General features: G+C 33.6%; 1 protein-coding gene across 1 annotated transcript; it reads left to right on the forward strand.

The window, feature by feature from the left end:
- Window positions 1–10,220: 10,220 nt before the first annotated feature.
- LOC131940893 (putative mediator of RNA polymerase II transcription subunit 26) lies at window positions 10,221–15,038 on the forward strand (the record flags this gene model as incomplete). The annotated part of the gene is made up of 6 exons (XM_059299798.1): window positions 10,221–11,792; window positions 12,216–12,269; window positions 12,414–12,445; window positions 13,475–13,563; window positions 14,081–14,186; window positions 14,966–15,038. Coding segments are annotated over 6 exons (1,926 nt in total), but the record flags the coding sequence as incomplete, so codon positions are not given.
- Window positions 15,039–18,911: the final 3,873 nt, after the last annotated feature.

Consider the following 18,911-nt stretch of genomic DNA (forward strand, 5'->3'; position numbering starts at 1 on the left):
ACTAACAGTGATATATCGTAACCCAAAAACAACTTTAAAAATTAAAACCTACAATCTTGTAGATTCTAATACTGAAATTTATCTTAAATCATTTAAAATGTTATATTTTCTTACCTTGTCAAACATTTAAAATGACATTTTAAACACAAAGTCTGGAACAATAGAAGATTGAGTTCTTACCTTAAAGTAAGTCTAACTAAAGGTCAATGGACAGGGGAGAAGTTTCATCAACTCACTGGTGTAAAACATCGTGATTTGTTAAAATTCTTGCTTGATTACAAGTGTACACCGTCGTTGTCGTAATTCACCTCCTGAACATATTTTATATTTATAAAATAATTAAGCTCTATTAGTCGGCTAACACAAATGACTAATTATGTACATTTAATAACTAATGGGCTAATTACTCGACGTGTACTGTGGTAGATAAAGTGTACATATGTACAACTTTGAATAATGAGTTATGAACCGTGTTTAGTTGAGAGAAATTAGTGTTTGAATTTTCGAAAAAAACTTTCTTTTTTAACCTCTAGGTTGGTTTTGTTTTTCAATCCTTAAAATAAATTAAACTAGTTATTGCAAAACTTCTATTTGTAGGTTTAATACATACAAAGATATGTAATCGTGTGAATCTCTGTACTATTTAATATACTTAACATTGAACAAACTAAACATTTAATTAAACTTAACATAGCCAAGAGATCTAATCAGAGATTGTAGCTTACCTATACAAAACACTGATGTCGTTATTCAGGAAGAAAAAAAAACATACATTTTTATATACATGAAATCGTTTTAATAAATGCAAGTGAAATACCAAAAAAGTTTTTTTTATTAAAAACGCTTTAACATGAGTGGATTGTGTTCTAACTATTCAGTACATAAATTAAGGTAACGAATACAAAATGAATTATCAACAAACGCCTGTATTATATATCCATCAATAACCACATGATTTATCCATCTGCTAAGGACTGAACTGTAGAAGCAACAAAAAATATGTGATGTAGGCTCCAGCAATCTGGTGAGTAGAAATGTACACATTTTTCGGAGGGTGTTTCTACTTGATGGGTATAGAGTCAAATCCTAAAACAATCATGAAGTGTTTTAAACTAGCTATCCAACTTGTATAGTGTAAAATTAAATTTTGGTAGTAATAAAAAGATTTTCAAATCACAACTTAAGTTGATTTACCTAACGTCATTAAAAAATGGCAGTTAAGAGACGTCATAGTCATGATAATTTGGCATTACATTGACGTCTTACACACTGTATTAAACATTTGCAGTCAATCGACCTTTGACCTACCGTCAACAAAGCCTGTTTGGTCACCACAAACATCCCCAGCACTGAGGCCCCTATGGTCGTGTCAGTGAGACGAGACAAAAACAGCTGGAGCTGGGGATGGGATGGTGTTTTAGGTGGAGGCTGACACGCGCGATATAAACACACTACAAGTATAGAAAGACTCACTGCTAATTACTATAGGGCTTTAGTTCATAAGTCCAGATAACTAGAATAATGTGTTATGTAACATATATATTTCATGATAGCAGTTCCCTGTTAACTATCTAGCATTGTATCAGAAGACTTTAATTAAACGCTAAGTAAGTCAGCATTATGATTTAGTTAGAATGCGTAGCTAAACATGCCTAGCTATCCAAGTTTAACAAATTAAAAAACTTTTTTTCTAAACAATAATAAAATACAGTGTTTTGCTTAAAGTGAGATAAATGTAACGTTATACCTGTATAACTTGAGATGGCGACGAGTTTTCTGTCTCTCTGAGATCATACAGTTTGTCTAGTGGAGAGTGGGCCTACAACATATTTGATTGATTTAAAACATTCTACAATAAACTTAATATAAAGCAAATACTTTACTAGTCACTGAACACATTACAAATGTTAAAGTAAGAACAATAATGTCAAAAACAGTGTGTTCTACAGGTCAAAAAACTTATGTTTAGCATTGTCTGAAGTGATTTTATTTTACGTATAACTCTTACGTATATTACGTATAATATATGAATATTTATATATATATATATATATATATATATATATACATATATATATATATATATATATATATATATATATATATATCAAATTAATTTGGACGTCAATTTAAAAAAAGAATTAAACTTACCATTTCATGTACAGATGATAGACTTAATGACAAGACACCACAAATGGCTAGGTTGACTAAAAGCCAAATCACATTCAAGATTGTAATGAGCGACCAGTTCGGGTGTACTATCACAGTATACAGGGTCAGGCAACTATCAGCGATGGTCGACAGATAGACTAAAGGGAGGTAATGATTGAGGAACTTGTTGTAGCTATAGAAGACATCACACAACTTCGAGTGGAAAATCCGAATTGTTTTTAAATGATTCGGAATTACTCCGTTAGCTTTGGTTACCTGTGGAATGAAAAAAAAAATGTTTCATCTGAAAAAAAAACAACGACGTAGGTCGTTAAATAAAACAATGTGATATTCAGAAGAGTGAACGAACGTGACAACCATTAAGTGAAACTTTGAATAATGATTAACTGTAATATATTTACTTCTGCTTCTAGGACGTCCGTCAGCTGTTTGAACTGTGCACAGAACAATTTGTTTACAAACAAAACAAAGACTAGCATGAAATTGGTGCTCGCAGAGTTCCATCCATTGACCAGTATAGCGATGAATAGGGTCCAGGGTGTACAGCTAAATGGGGCAATTGTGGTTTGCTGAAACAGAGGAAATGTTATGCTGTTGTTTTTAATATTTTGTACTCTTGTTTTGCACTAATGAGAACGAAATAAATGTAATCCCCTTAAAATTTCCTGTTACGTACAACTGACTTATGCAAACCACAATATATATATATATATATATATATATATATATATATATATATATATATATATATATATATATATATATATATATATATATATATATATATATATATACATATATATATATATATATATATATATATATATATATATATATATATATATATATATATATATATATATATATATATATACAGAGATTAAGAGAGAGAGACATAACATTGACACTTACCACCATAGTGGGCTCTTGAAGAATTAATATCGTTGCGAAAGCAACGAAATTGAAGAGCACATTGAAACAACCGACAAACATGATCCTGTTCCTCCATCGGCGACACGTGATAGGCTTTAAACCCAGCTCCTCTGTCGCTTTCTCTTGAGATAACTGCCGCCATTTTGTGTAGAACGTTCTGTAACATAGGTAGTGCATGGCATTGTTACATGAACACATCATGCTATTTTACCATTGTTTCAAGAAAACATCACAGAGACTGTTACAAGGATATATTGAGCATGTCTACAAGAACATATTGGTCATTGGTATAATTTTTATTATGTGTTCTTAATTTATAATCAATTACAATTATAACCAGAACACATTGGGCATTGTTATGATAAAACATTATAAAGATTTATCGTTATAAAGATTTTCTTGGGTGGGATGTAGGTGTAGCTAGAGCTATGGTGGGGATTGGCTGAATGCGATGAGACTGCGCAATGTAACATTAGTTAAGAGTGACTAGTTGGGGTAGGGAGACTTTTTGACATTGTAGAGTGGTTCACACTTTGTTTACACACACACACACACACACACACACACACACATATATATATATATATATATATATATATATTTATATATATATATATATATATATATATATATATATATATATATATATATATATATGCTACATATTCTATAGCGGTTGAAATAACATAACATTGTGGTTTTAAATATCCGAGCACTGAAAGCGGCACGATGGTGCTGTCTCCTACAGCTATAACCTAATTCCCCCTCCTTCCCCCTCTAGTTTATGTCATTAGAGTGCTTTCTTTTATATAAGTATACATTTAAGTACTATTACATATAAAGTGGCTTAATTGAGTTACCTGAGATGTCGTTTATTGGCACTAGAGTACCACATACAAAGTACACAAGCGACCACATAGAAGTTCCATACAAGAAACGAATACGTTGTACTAAAATCAAATTTTGTGTTGGTCACCATCGAGTACAACATCCTCACGATATTACCCACTAGAACCAGCAACACCAGCAGGCTATAACACAACCTCAGAGCAAACAAATATCTACTACAACAGCTCGCCTTCCCTTCAGAGTTTCTGTTCGGTGGACAAAAGAAAAAATGCCAGACGTTTCCTTTCTTGTGTGTGGTCAATCCATCTTTAGCTCCTCTTTCACAGCGGACACAATGGCTGTCTTCTGCGTCAAAGTAAACGCCACACAGTTTTAACGCAACAATTAACGGTTTTAGAGTTTGACAAATGTCTGTGCCGTTTTTTAAACACTGAGAGTAGTTTAAATTTCCACAAGCTTGGCACTGCATCCTTGGTGGATGGTAAACTTGGTTTGGAGATTTGATACAGGTTTTTACACTTTAGATAATTATTTGCTGTACCGAAATGTTGATTTAAAACGATGACGATGTAATTTATTCCATCATATTATCCAAATCTGGACTTAGTTTATTAATATCTGTTCGTAAATATTAAAGTCATTAATCCGGGTATGCTTAAAATGTGTGATCTGTTAGTTTTAATTTGATATTATAACAGAACTCGTCAATACGCTAATGCTCCAACCATTAAAATTTGACGCGTGCATCTTTTTAAAAATATTTGCTATTTGTTAGTGGTCTTCGGGGAATGATTCGATACGGCATCGACCCAGCAATTCATACATGTTAGTTCCTTCAAATATAGATTCTCTTGCGTTACAAGGTCATACAGAATAAATGTTAAATGTTTGGAGGGGGGGGTCTTTGTTTATATTGTAAACTATTTAATGGATCACTCTACTGTACTCAATATAATGCAGGGGCCAATGTGTTTAATTAAATGGAATAAAGGACCTGTCGATGTGTATAATTAACTGTATTGTGCTTATGTGTTTAGTGCGATGTTATCTAGTGGTCAATGTGTTTAGTTCAATGTATGGTGTTAATGTGTTTACGTCAATGTCATATAGTGGTTAAAGTCTTAAATTTAATGTTTTTGTTTTAAATATTTACTGATCAGAGATAGTAAACAACTAAATTAAGTACCCTGTAATGTTGGAGATTAGTCAGTTGTCATCCATTAACGACGTAACAGTTTTTACATCTTCACCTTCCCAAAAAAAAAACAGACCCACGCCCCAAACAAAATGAAGTCACATCACATTCCTCCCCCCCCCCCCCACCCACTAGACTCAAAATAGCTGTTTCATGTTGTTGTTTTTTTAAACATCAGTTTCTTTCTAAAATATTAACAATGCTTGTCCAAAAGTTGAGCAGTCTATATTAAAATATATTTCTATAACAAATTAAAAAAAATATTTCTGAAATTGAAATAACGGTTATATAATTAAAGCTCTAACTTGACTTTCTTTAAAAAAAAAAAGCCTGACGTAACACAATATAGCCCCCTCTCATTCACCCATAACATATCGTCACAATTCTACGAACTCTTCTCCGAAGTGTTACGTCATTTATTGGAAAACCATTAAGCTTAGTTAGATGTGATGTGAAACTGCTGCAATTGTTGTATACTCAGTAAATATGAAGACCGCATTCATTTTATGATTCATTATAATATCATATTTACATTAGTTCATATATCAATTATGAAAATCCTTACTAGTTTAAAAAGGTTTGACTAAAGAATAACGTATATTTTTAAAGTATCAAGTGACCTTGTACTAAATACATTGATTTTTAGAAACACGTCTATCGTAGCGAAAACGAAAGTAAAAGTCGGGAAAATCCGTTTATATGACTACATTCTTTTTCTTGTAATCCCTTACGTGTTGGGCATAGCTCTGTGCAACACGTAATTTACTTAACATAAAACTGATAACTTAAACTTCCTCTTTCCCATACAAAAGACTACTTCACCAACCCCCCCTACCCCCCCCCCCCTTCACTTCGAAAACTAGTGTATGTTTGTAAAAAAACAATGTTTCAATACAAGCTGTAAAACAGGAACTACGGTGAAGTGTTACAGACAATTAAATATGTGCAGCCTGTACCCCTTTGATTCAAGTAGTGTTCACTACAATTTGTATAACCTTTTCAATTAGAGTGGACAAAATCAGAGCACTTATATTGAGGCCAATCGTAGGTGTTAAAGTATGTGAGTTCAGTAGAAAATAACCAACTGTATCGTTAGTAGCATAAAAATATGGGGAATCACCGCTGGGGGATTTTATATGGGGTAATTTATTTTTAACACAAGACTGGCAAACCAGATAAGGCCACGTCTAGTTCGATAAATTCTCAAGGTTGTATCAAACTCAGTGTAGGTTCATAAAACCTAGCTGGGTGACCAACAAACAGTTCGATAAATTCTCAAGGTTGTATCAAACTCAGTGTAGGTTCATAAAACCTAGCTGGGCGACCAACAAACAGTTCGATAAATTCTCAAGGTTGTATCAAACTCAGTGTAGGTTCATAAAACCTAGCTGGGTGACCAACAAACAGTGTAACTCAAGATTTAAATAAAACTACATCTGCAATCTACAATCCTGCTGTTTTTAAGGTACGTTGATCTAGCATTATACCTTGTACGGTTTAACTAAGCCTTAGAGTTATGAACTATACCATCTATAATTTAGGTTAGACATAGATTTTTAGTTAAACTATATCTTCAGTATATGTTATAGCCTACATTTCAACATAATATATTTAAAGTATTATTATCAATTGAATTATGGTGGCAAACAAACAGAAAACCAAGACCGAATAAATAGATTTTATTAGCCGTTAAATTGAGGTCAACGCGTTTACACACCAGCACACACGCAAATCAGTACAGTAAGCGGCATGGTCGGGTAGTAGGGCGATTGTTCATGTTCGGATAAGGCTACTAATCTGTATACAGAAACCCATCAGGAAAGAAAAATCTAATATCAAACTACTGCGTTGCAAATTGCCCTTGGGTGGAAAAAGGCCGTGTCAGAAAATCCAGAAGGCAAGCAGAGTTTCTTTCAGGCATCTCTTCGGGGGGGGGGGGGGGCTTAGCCCCCCCCCCCCCCACGAAAATTTTTTACCGCCCCCCCCCCGAACGAATTGAAATTTATATAATTTATATAGAGAATATATACTTTTAACAGTGTCCGCCCCCCCCCCCCCGAAGAAAGTTTACCGCCCCCCCCCCGAAAATTTCAAGTGCCCCCCGGAGAAAAAAGTCTGGCAGAAACACTGAAGGCAAGCAGTCTGAAGCGGGAGTCAGTCGGAATATAGTGCACAACATAATACATAGTGTTTTAGGAGGGTTTGTCCAATATAATTAAAACGAAGAAGAGGCACCACATTGTACAATATAATATATATATATATATATATATATATATATATACATATATATATATATACATATATATATATATACATATATATATATATATATATATATATATATATATATATATATATATATATATATACATATATATATACATCCATATATATATATACATATATATATATACATATATATACATATATACATATATATATATATATACACATATATATATATAAATATACAAATATATATATATATATATATATATTTATATATATATATATATATATATATAAAGCTCAATGTAAAAATAAGTCTAAATTTATGAGTAAAAAAATTACTATTGAAAGTGTTGGGAAATAATTTTTATTTTTCAAAGTGATAGTAATAATTGTCGGCATGTTCATTAAACACAATGTAAAAAAAAATAACAAAAATTCTAATTATGTCTGAAAATTATTTAGATTTAGTCCTTTAGCACTTACTTCCCTTTGATAAATTAGGAAAAAACAATTACTTCCCTTTATAAAACATTGCCTTAGTGGAAAAGAATTTACTTTTTATTACTTTCTTTTGGTGTTGGGGAAAAAATAATTACATAATTAGCGGGGATTGATCAAGTGCAAATGTTGTAGGTATTTTACGAATAAGCTTGGAGTATTATAATTGTTCATTTGGTTTGGTTTGGCACCTACGTTCGTTTAAGTGAGTGCAAAAGACTATGAATACGTTGGCGTACTATAGTCGATTATTAAGCTGAAACAGGCGATTCTGCCCCGGGCTAGACTGTGAGCACTTTGCGTTTATGTTCGCGTTAGTGTTTTCTTTGTGTTTAGGTTGGGTTTGTGTTAGTGGTTGCGTTTTGATTTGGTTCGTTTTTGTTCTTTTTTTTTTTCGTTTTTGTTTGTGTTTTTTTCTTTGGGTTTGTGTTTGTATTTGTGTTTGTGGTTGGTTTTGCGTTTGGATTTGGTTTGTTTTCGTTTGCTTTTTCGTTTGTGTTTTTTTCTTTGGGTTTGTGTTTGTGGTTGGTTTTGCGTTTGGATTTGGTTTGTTTTCGTTTGCTTTTTCGTTGTTTTTTCTTTGTGTTCGTATGGTGTTTGTGGTTGTGGTTGGGTTTGTTGTTAGGTTTTTGTTTTCGTTTGCTTTTTTGTTTGTTTTTTCTTTGTGTTTGTATTGGTGTTTGTGATTGTGGTTGGGTTTGTTGTTAGGTTTTTGTTTTTGTTTGTATTTGTGTTAGCGTTATGTTTGCGTTTTGTTATTTTGGTTGGTTGTTGTTTGGGTGGGCAATGCCGGGTTTATGATGATTACTAAACACACAGGTAATGGTCTTTAACAGCAAGGTTTTTCACAGAAGCCAGAGCAGGGCCTGGCCGGGACGGCTAGTATATATATAATTTTATATAAACAACATCATTTTATTCTCCTTAAGCAGTCAATAAAGGTTCGAACTCCCACGCAATCATGTCAGATCTCTTAAGTATCAGCCAACCAGGCGATCAGAACCAGTTAGACCAACAGAACCAGTTAGACCAACAGAACCAGTTAGACCAACAGAACCAGTTAGACCAACAGAACCAGTTAGACCAACAAAACCAGTTAGACCAACAGAACCAGTTAGACCAACAGAACCAGTTAGACCAACAAAACCAGTTAGACCAACAGAACCAGTTAGACCAACAGAACCAGTTAGACCAACAGAACCAGTTAGACCAACGCATAGACCAACAGAACCAGTTAGACCAACAGAACCAGTTAGACCAACAGAACCAGTTAGACCAACAGAACCAGTTAGACCAACAAAACCAGTTAGACCAACAAAACCAGTTAGACCAACAGAACCAGTTAGATCAACAGAACAAGTTAGACCAACAGAACCAGTTAGACCAACAAAACCAGTTAGACCAACAAAACCAGTTAGACCAACAAAACCAATTAGTACAACAGAACCAGTTAGTACAACAGAACCAGTTATACCAACAGAACCAGTTAGACCAACAAATAGACCAACAGAACCAGTTAGACCAACAGAACCAGTTATACCAACACATAGACCAACAGAACCAGTTAGACCAACAGAACCAGTTAGACCAACAGAACCAGTTAGTACAACAGAAACAGTTAGACCAACACATAGACCAACAGAACCAGTTAGACCAACAAAACCAGTTAGACCAACAGAACCAGTTAGACCAACAGAACCAGTTAGACCAACAGAACCAGTTAGACCAACAGAACCAGTTAGTACCACAGAACCAGTTAGACCAACAAATAGACCAACAGAACCAGTTAGACCAACAGAACCAGTTAGTACAACAGAAACAGTTAGACCAACACATAGACCAACAGAACCAGTTAGACCAACAAAACCAGTTAGACCAACAAATAGACCAACAGAACCAGTTAGACCAACAGAACCGGTTAGTACCACAGAACCAGTTAGTACCACAAAACCAGTTAGACCAACAGAACCAGTTAGACCAACAGAACCAGTTAGACCAACAGAACCAGTTAGACCAACAGAACCAGTTAGACCAACAAAACCAGTTAGACCAACAGAACCAGTTAGACCAACAGAACCAGTTAGACCAACAGAACCAGTTAGACCAACAGAACCAGTTAGACCAACAAAACCAGTTAGACCAACACATAGACCAACAGAACCAGTTAGACCAACACATAGACCAACAGAACCAGTTAGACCAACAGAACCAGTTAGACCAACAGAACCAGTTAGACCAACAGAACCAGTTAGACCAACAAAACCAGTTAGACCAACAAAACCAGTTAGACCAACAGAACCAGTTAGACCAACAGAACCAGTTAGACCAACAGAACCAGTTAGACCAACAAAACCAGTTAGACCAGCAAAACCAGTTAGACCAACAAAACCAATTAGTACAACAGAACCAGTTAGTACAACAGAACCAGTTATACCAACAGAACCAGTTAGACCAACAAATAGACCAACAGAACCAGTTAGACCAACAGAACCAGTTAGACCAACACATAGACCAACAGAACCAGTTAGACCAACAGAACCAGTTAGACCAACAGAACCAGTTAGTACAACAGAAACAGTTAGACCAACACATAGACCAACAAAACCAGTTAGACCAACAAAACCAGTTAGACCAACAGAACCAGTTAGACCAACAGAACCAGTTAGACCAACAGAACCAGTTAGACCAACAGAACCAGTTAGTACCACAGAACCAGTTAGACCAACAAATAGACCAACAGAACCAGTTAGACCAACAGAACCAGTTAGTACAACAGAAACAGTTAGACCAACACATAGACCAACAGAACCAGTTAGACCAACAAAACCAGTTAGACCAACAAATAGACCAACAGAACCAGTTAGACCAACAAATAGTCCTACACAACCAGTTAGACCAACAGAACCAGTTAGACCAACAGAACCAGTTAGACCAACAGAACCAGTTAGACCAACAAATAGACCAACAGAACCAGTTAGACCAACAAATAGTCCAACACAACCAGTTAGACCAACAGAACCAGTTAGACCAACAGAACCAGTTAGACCAACAGAACCAGTTAGACCAACAGAACCAGTTAGACCAACAGAACCAGTTAGACCAACAGAACCAGTTAGACCAACAAATAGACCAACAGAACCAGTTAGACCAACAAATAGTCCAACACAACCAGTTAGACCAACAGAACCAGTTAGACCAACAGAACCAGTTAGACCAACAGAACCAGTTAGACCAACAGAACCAGTTAGACCAACAGAACCAGTTAGACCAACAGAACCAGTTAGACCAACAGAACCAGTTAGACCAACAAATAGACCAACAGAACCAGTTAGACCAACAAATAGTCCAACACAACCAGTTAGACCAACAGAACCAGTTAGACCAACAGAACCAGTTAGACCAACAGAACCAGTTAGACCAACAGAACCAGTTAGACCAACAGAACCAGTTAGTACCACATAACCAGTTAGTACAACAGAACCAGTTAGACCAACAGAACCAGTTAGACCAACAGAACCAGTTAGACCAACAAATAGACCAACAGAACCAGTTAGACCAACAGAACCAGTTAGACCAACAGAACCAGTTAGACCAACACATAGACCAACAGAACCAGTTAGACCAACAGAACCAGTTAGACCAACAGAACCAGTTAGACCAACAGAACCAGTTAGACCAACATAACCAGTTAGTACCACAGAACCAGATAGTACAACAGAACCAGTTAGACCTACAGAACCAGTTAGACCAACAGAACCAGTTAGTACAACACAACCAGCTACGTCGACGACATCCATCCCACGAGAACCCACACGATGACGAGCCTAGACAACGAACTCCACATGAGAACCCAGGAATAAAATACCCCGGAATCATTTGTATAGGTGTACTAATGATACTTTTCATTGTGGTAAGTCATTGTTCTACCCCAGGGGTCTCCAAACTACGGCCCGCGGGCCGGATGCGGCCCGCGAGGTCCTCTCATCCGGCCCGCGGATATCTTTTTGTCCAAGGAAAAAACGTTAGTTGGTTATGGCTGAGGAACTTTGCCCAGAAAAATCAAAGACATGCCTGGAAGAAACTGGCCCCCGAACTGAAATTTGATAGTTAATGCGGCCCTCGGACTGAAAAGTTTGGAGACCCCTGCTACCCTATCATTAACCATCAGTATATCTTGAATATTCTATCAATCACAACAGCAGAATCTCCTGAATGTTTAAACATGTGAACAATACTCTCAAGAATTAAAATATAATTTTTGGAAATATGAACGATGTTGATGTTCATGAGTTATTATAATGTATTATTTTCATTTTCTTTCTGTAATCAACAGATATGGAAAAACAGCTCTGAAAAAAAGCAAACAGACTCCGTTTCTAGACATAAAGTAAGTAGATACTTGATTTTATATTCGTTATATTCACTTTGAGAGGTTTTATGTCGGTATGTATATCGAATGCAATACTGGTTCTACTTGCTGAAAAACTACGCTTGAAATCACAGCAACAAATATGTTTATATTAATTTTCAGGATGCAGAAACGACAATAGGAGACACAATCACGTAATAAATTTTGTTTGTGTTTGTTTTGTCTCAATATAATTAGAAATAAATGTACATATTAATAATTAATATAATTAGAATGCCAAGTTAATAACTGTTACATAAAAAGCACACATATAATACCAATGTTCAATCTTCACTTCATTGCGGAGCACACTGACAGACTAGATATTAATAGAATAAAGCTTGTTAGCATAGAATCAATCTCGAGGACTTACAATAAACATCACACACGTTAAGCAAACACAAATTTTAATCACTTTAACTGTTAATAAAGTATCTAAGTAAAATGCTAAAAAAATCTTTCATATATACCTATATACGTATTATATCAACATTTGAGTGATTTTACTTAACCGGGAGTCGTTTGAGGTTTCTCAAAAGCCGAAAATTGGAGTACTGTTTGAGTTAGGAGACTGAAATATCACTAGAAGTATTATAGTGATACGTTTCAATTTTGAACTAATTCCGGTAATCGGAAGTGGTACTTTACTATATTTCCATGGGTACACACTATCTTGTGCACTTTTTCGGATATTAGGACAAAATTTAAAATACTTTAGTGTTCACCAATCTCTGGATACAGTATTTTACTCCGTTTACCTTTTCTAAAATGCCGAGAACATTTTCGACTTTATAGTGAAGTAATACTTCACGCTATTTCCGATTTTTCATAAAACCATGAGCATTCGATAATTTGGTACCATACTATTTGAATCAACATATTATTAGAATTTTCGCCTGTAAATGTTTTCTCGAAAAACGAGCATTTTGGTCCAACAGTTCTATATTTCTACAGCTTGATTGCGCTGGAAGTGCCATCCAAGCGATTATTGTTGGATAATAATTTATAAAGTTTTGGGGAAAGGTCTACCGCTTTATATTTTGTTTAGTTCAATTTTTAAAATTGTTATAGCGCCATTAAAAAAGTTTTAATACATAATTTATATTTTAATTTTACATTTTACCTAAATAACTAAGAATTTCAAAATATATAATTAGTTTATTTATTTGTTGTTAATTACGCAGTGATTTCGACAAGGCACTTTACTTGCGTTCTCTTTCTGTTGAACACTCCTTGTTGAAGGTGGAAAAGAAACTGGAAGATGCAATGAAATGTAAGTAAAAGTGTGTGAAGCGTGATGACCAAAAACATGACAAATTTACCTATCCATACAGCAATAACGTTTACCTGAACCTTCAATTTTTTTTATATTTCTCTTACAGAAACATTCGTACAAACATCGACACTCAGTTACTAATTAAAACTTCTCTTAAATAACAAGAATACTCTAGACTAGCACCCTTCCTGTAAAACACAAAATAACAAATTGTTCCAGTTTCATATGTGGTTCTTTCATCTGATTCACTTAAATTTAGCAATTCTTGTGTATTGTATACAATTTCATTATATACTAATCAACAAATACCAGCTTAAAAAAATAATTCTATTAAAGTAAGTTTGTTTTATAGGTGTTTTTAAAATTAAAAACCACTTTAGAGTTGTATTCATTTTTATCATGAAGAGATTGTTTTTTCTGTTCAGCGAGTCAAAAGCTATTCCGCGGCGCATGTATTCAACACATTTGTGTACTGTAGTACGAGAAAGTGTTACATGTATATTATTCTTTGCAGACCTAAAACAAACAGGCAAAAGAGAAATACACATTAAAATTGAAACAGGATCTGGAAAAAGAGTTTACCCTGCCGTTCGCGAATATCTGGCCCGAAATAACTACAGGTAACATAATTAGAAAACGCTGCATATAACACTGTATGAATAAGCCAAATGTAATACAATTAGATCAGGCTACATCTTACACTGTATGAATACGCTATAAGTAACATAGATCAGGCTACATCTAACACTGTATGAATACGCTAAGTAACATAGAGCAAGCTACATCTAACCCCATATGAATACGCTAAATGTAACATAATTAAAACAATTTGTGTAAATATTGGTACAATAACAGGTAATATGATTAGAAAACTTATGAGATTAAATGGTACGATCAGAACAAAAAAAAAACATAATGCTATCAGTGCAACAATAGTTTCAAAATAAGTGAAATAAACTGTTTCAGGTAAAATATGTACCGGTAAATTATTTCCGTTTGTGAACATTCAACAGTTTAAATACGAGCGTATCAGTAATCGGGCAAATATTTTAAACATGAAAACGACATAAATTTTGTTCAAATCCTATGAGCTGTATAATGTTATACATCACGCAATTATTTTGTATTTTAATTTGTAAAAAAAAACTTTTTAAGTAGAAAATTGTGATGGTATTTGGAAGATGCCGTGCAAAATGTAATTAAAATGTTCGAATTTTCGTGTTGTATATTTGCACGACCCATTATCTTTTAACTTGCAATTAAAAACTTTGATGATTATAATAGGTGTGGGTTTATCAAAAACAATACCATGTTTTAAATTTTGTAGTCGGAAACTTCACCGTTTTTTAGAAGGCAAAAAATTATTATAGCATTATTTTTTTGTACTTGGTTTCAACAGATCTTACTGGAATCAGAACGAAGGCTACTTCACAGTTGAGGTAGTTAATGAATCTTACAATGATGAATTTTAAATTCATGTCTTGATTTAGGAACAAAAATTATGTCTCGTATATAGGGTATAACATATATTATCTTAACTTATATTTTATTATATTCATTACGTTTTTTCAATCTATATAATATAATGAAAGTACATTTTAATAAATTTAACGCAATTAAAATGTACATGCATGTTGTCAGCATATAAATGTTGCATAACAATTACATTTTTCATTATATTAATTTTACGAAATGAAACTTACTACCAAATTAATTTAAAAAACCTTTTCTGGCAAAACCTTTAAATAGTTAATAATTTACTACAAACGATGTCAATTGTCTAGATATCAATTCTTATTTTTTGGTGTAGTTTATGTTTTGTAAAGTTTATACAGAATATAGTTAAAATCTATATGATGTAACCATTTAAATATAGCATTAAATATAGAAGCTGTGTTTGAAATAAAAATAATCTAATATACCTATTGTTTCTGACTTCGCCTTATTTTTATTTTTCTACATTCAAGAATTTCAGCGTTTTCGAGTATGCCATATATGTAAATGAAGAACAAAATAATACATTGTTTTGCAGTTATCAGGCTATTTCTTCAATACGATCATATGATTCAACATCCATCATGTATACATGTAATTGCTATATCCTTTACCTACTTAATTTCACTTACATTCTTTTTATACAAATCCTACTCAGCACTTATTTTATTACCTGCACCTCAGTCTCTTTTCACGTGTCTCATATTCGTTTGTATTTGTCCAGATAAAAAGAAATTGCTCTATTTGAAAAAGATTACGTGTAGTTTACAAACTTTGATCACAAAATCCAAAAACTGATGGCCGTATATCGAAACCTAAAAACAGCTTACTTAAACAATTGGTCCCTTTAAGACTCAACTGAGCATTGTGAATACAAGGAGTGGTACATGGTAAGGGCTGCTACAGCTACAGGTTGATTACGGCCCTTAACAACACAATTCATTGACCACGATTGTTGCCATGGATTGATTCACGAATAGAATGTTTGGTGCTATATCAGAATCTGTTTTATTTAATCAGCGTTTCAATCATGTAAAATCGTTGTAACGCATTGTATTTTTGTACTGAAGGGAAGCAACTGCAACATTAAACTAACAATCTTTCTACAAAAAATGATTGTCTCCCTTAAAACCTGGTTTAAATGGCAGTAGAAAGCACTAAACTTGCGGTCGTTAGAGCTGAGTTCGTTTTTTCACCACGTCATTTGCAGAAATCGTTTACATTCATAGCAACATATTTTTTACCCACTATTTGAGTTAGACTTCCTATTTTTATTTAATATTTTTGGTATAACTATCAATATAAGTTGTATGTCTCCTACAACAGCGCAAATTAAAATAAAGCAAAATTCACAAACAGAAAACTTTTCACCACCGATATGTATCTTTGTAATTCTGATAGTTTAATTAACAATAATTAGTATATCATCACATTTTGTAATTTCACATACACAAATCGTACACTAAAGATTAAAAACTTGATAATCAATGCACGTTTCAAAGATCCTTCTTTATTCTTTTATTTCCTTCAATGGATACAACTACACTGCCCTCTTTCATGTTCCATTTCACTCTGCAAGTAGACATTCACATTACTTATAATTATACGCATCCTTATGTACATACACATTTACATTTATGAAATCGAAACACTTATGTTATTTGAACAGAAGGAATTCAATAGAAAAAGAAAATTAAAAAATATTAAGTCAACAAATAAAAAACGCTTGTCAGGTTTGATATTCAAATTGGTATTAAAATTGTTTTTCAAACTGGGCTCAAGAAGGAATGCATCCTATCATCATCGTATAATCATGTAAAATGGCTCCACCTTAAAATATCCCTAGAAAATATATATATCAAACATAGGTGAGCATATTTGTTTTTACAAGTCATTTGGGGGTTAGCTTAGAATAGTCTAGAACTCAGGGGATGTGCTTATATGAGATAAACCAGGGTATTTATGTGTTGTTATGCCAAGATAAAATGTGGGCATAAAAGACAACATAAGAGGTAGGATTGTTGACGGCAGGGAGGTGGGTATAACTAGTAGAAAAACGTGGACGAAAAGAACAAACAAAACATTGTCTAGTCTGTGTTGGAGATATTTAATTAGACGTTAACAACTATTGCAAAGCAAATAAATTGATCAACTTACCTATAACCTTTTTTGTCCAGTTGTTCATAAACTGCAGGTTGAATCTTCTTGCCAGTTCCTGTGATAAACGTCACATGCACTGGACCTGACTGCCCACTCACTGAAATATTAACGTGTGTACGAACGCACATTTGTGTCTTCTAGGCATTGACAACATAATGAAGTAAAACCTTAACAAAACTCATTGACAACATAATGAAGTAAAACCTTAACAAAACTCATTGACAACATAATGAAGTAAAACCTTAACAAAACTCATTGACAACATAATGAAGTAAAACCTTAACAAAACTCATTGACAACATAATGAAGTAAAACCTTAACAAAACTCATTGACAACATAATGAAGTAAAACCTTAACAAAACTCATTGACAACATAATGAAGTAAAACCTTAACAAAACTCACTGACAACATAATGAAGTAAAACCTTAACAAAACTCATTGACAACATAATGAAGTAAAACCTTAACAAAACTCATTGACAACATAATGAAGTAAAACCTTAACAAAAATCAATGAAAACAGACACAAGTATTATCTTAACAAAACTAATTGACAGCAGACTCAAGTAAAACCTTAACAAAATTCAATGACAACAGACTAATGCATGAATTGGATTCTGAAGAAGCTAAACTCTACTCACGTGTCTCAAAGGCCTGCAATGTTTGTCTAACTCTAGTCAAGGCTTGTTCAACTGACATCGATCTCAGATCAAATGTGGTGTCCACCTTCTAGTTACCGACATAGCAGAAATCATACATATATATATATATATATAAATACAAAACAATAATTCCAAACTACTGCGTATATTTGTATTAATTCATAACTGTGTGTTAAACAATGAAGAAATGTATTTTATTTGACTACAAGCTACTCTTTTATTAAGTTAACAAAGAAAACATTCACTGTAACAAACTTACTTTGGCTTGTCCAGCCTGTCTATTAAAGTAAACTACTAACATCTTTAAAAGGGGAAAAATATATAAATTTATAAAAATTACCAAATAAATCGAAGCAAAGTTAACGTTAGTTTGGTAAGGTTTTACATATCTAGTCTCTGAAATTTGTCTAAAACTCTAGTGTGTGACGTCAATAGAACACAAACTGGTGTACATCATTTGACAAAAAAAAAGAGCAGCCTACATCATTAGACCACAAACTAGTGCACATCTTTAGACCTCAAGTCAGTAACTATCATTAGACCACAAACTGTTATACATCATTAAACCACAAACTGGTATACATCATTAGACCACAAACTGTTATACATCATTAGACCACAAATTGGTATACGTCATTAGACCACAAACTGGTGTATCCTACATCATTAGACCACAAACTGTTATACATCATTAGACCACAAACTGTTATACATCATTAGACCACAAACTGGTGGACATCATTAGACCACAAACTGGTGGACATCATTAGACCACAAACTGGTGTATCCTACATCATTAGACCGCAAACTGTTATACATCATTAGACCACAAACTGGTGTACATCATTAGACCACAAACTGGTGTATCCTACATCATTAGACCACAAACTGTTATACATCATAAGACCACAAACTGTTATACATCATTAGACCACAAACTGTTATACATCATTAGACCACAAACTGTTATACATCATTAGACCACAAACTGTTATACATAATTAGACCACAAATTGGTGTACATCATT

Source organism: Physella acuta, unplaced genomic scaffold (assembly GCF_028476545.2).
Source record: "Physella acuta isolate Inbredline_101_S28 unplaced genomic scaffold, ASM2847654v3 ptg000335l, whole genome shotgun sequence".
Taxonomy (NCBI): Eukaryota; Metazoa; Mollusca; class Gastropoda; family Physidae; genus Physella; species Physella acuta.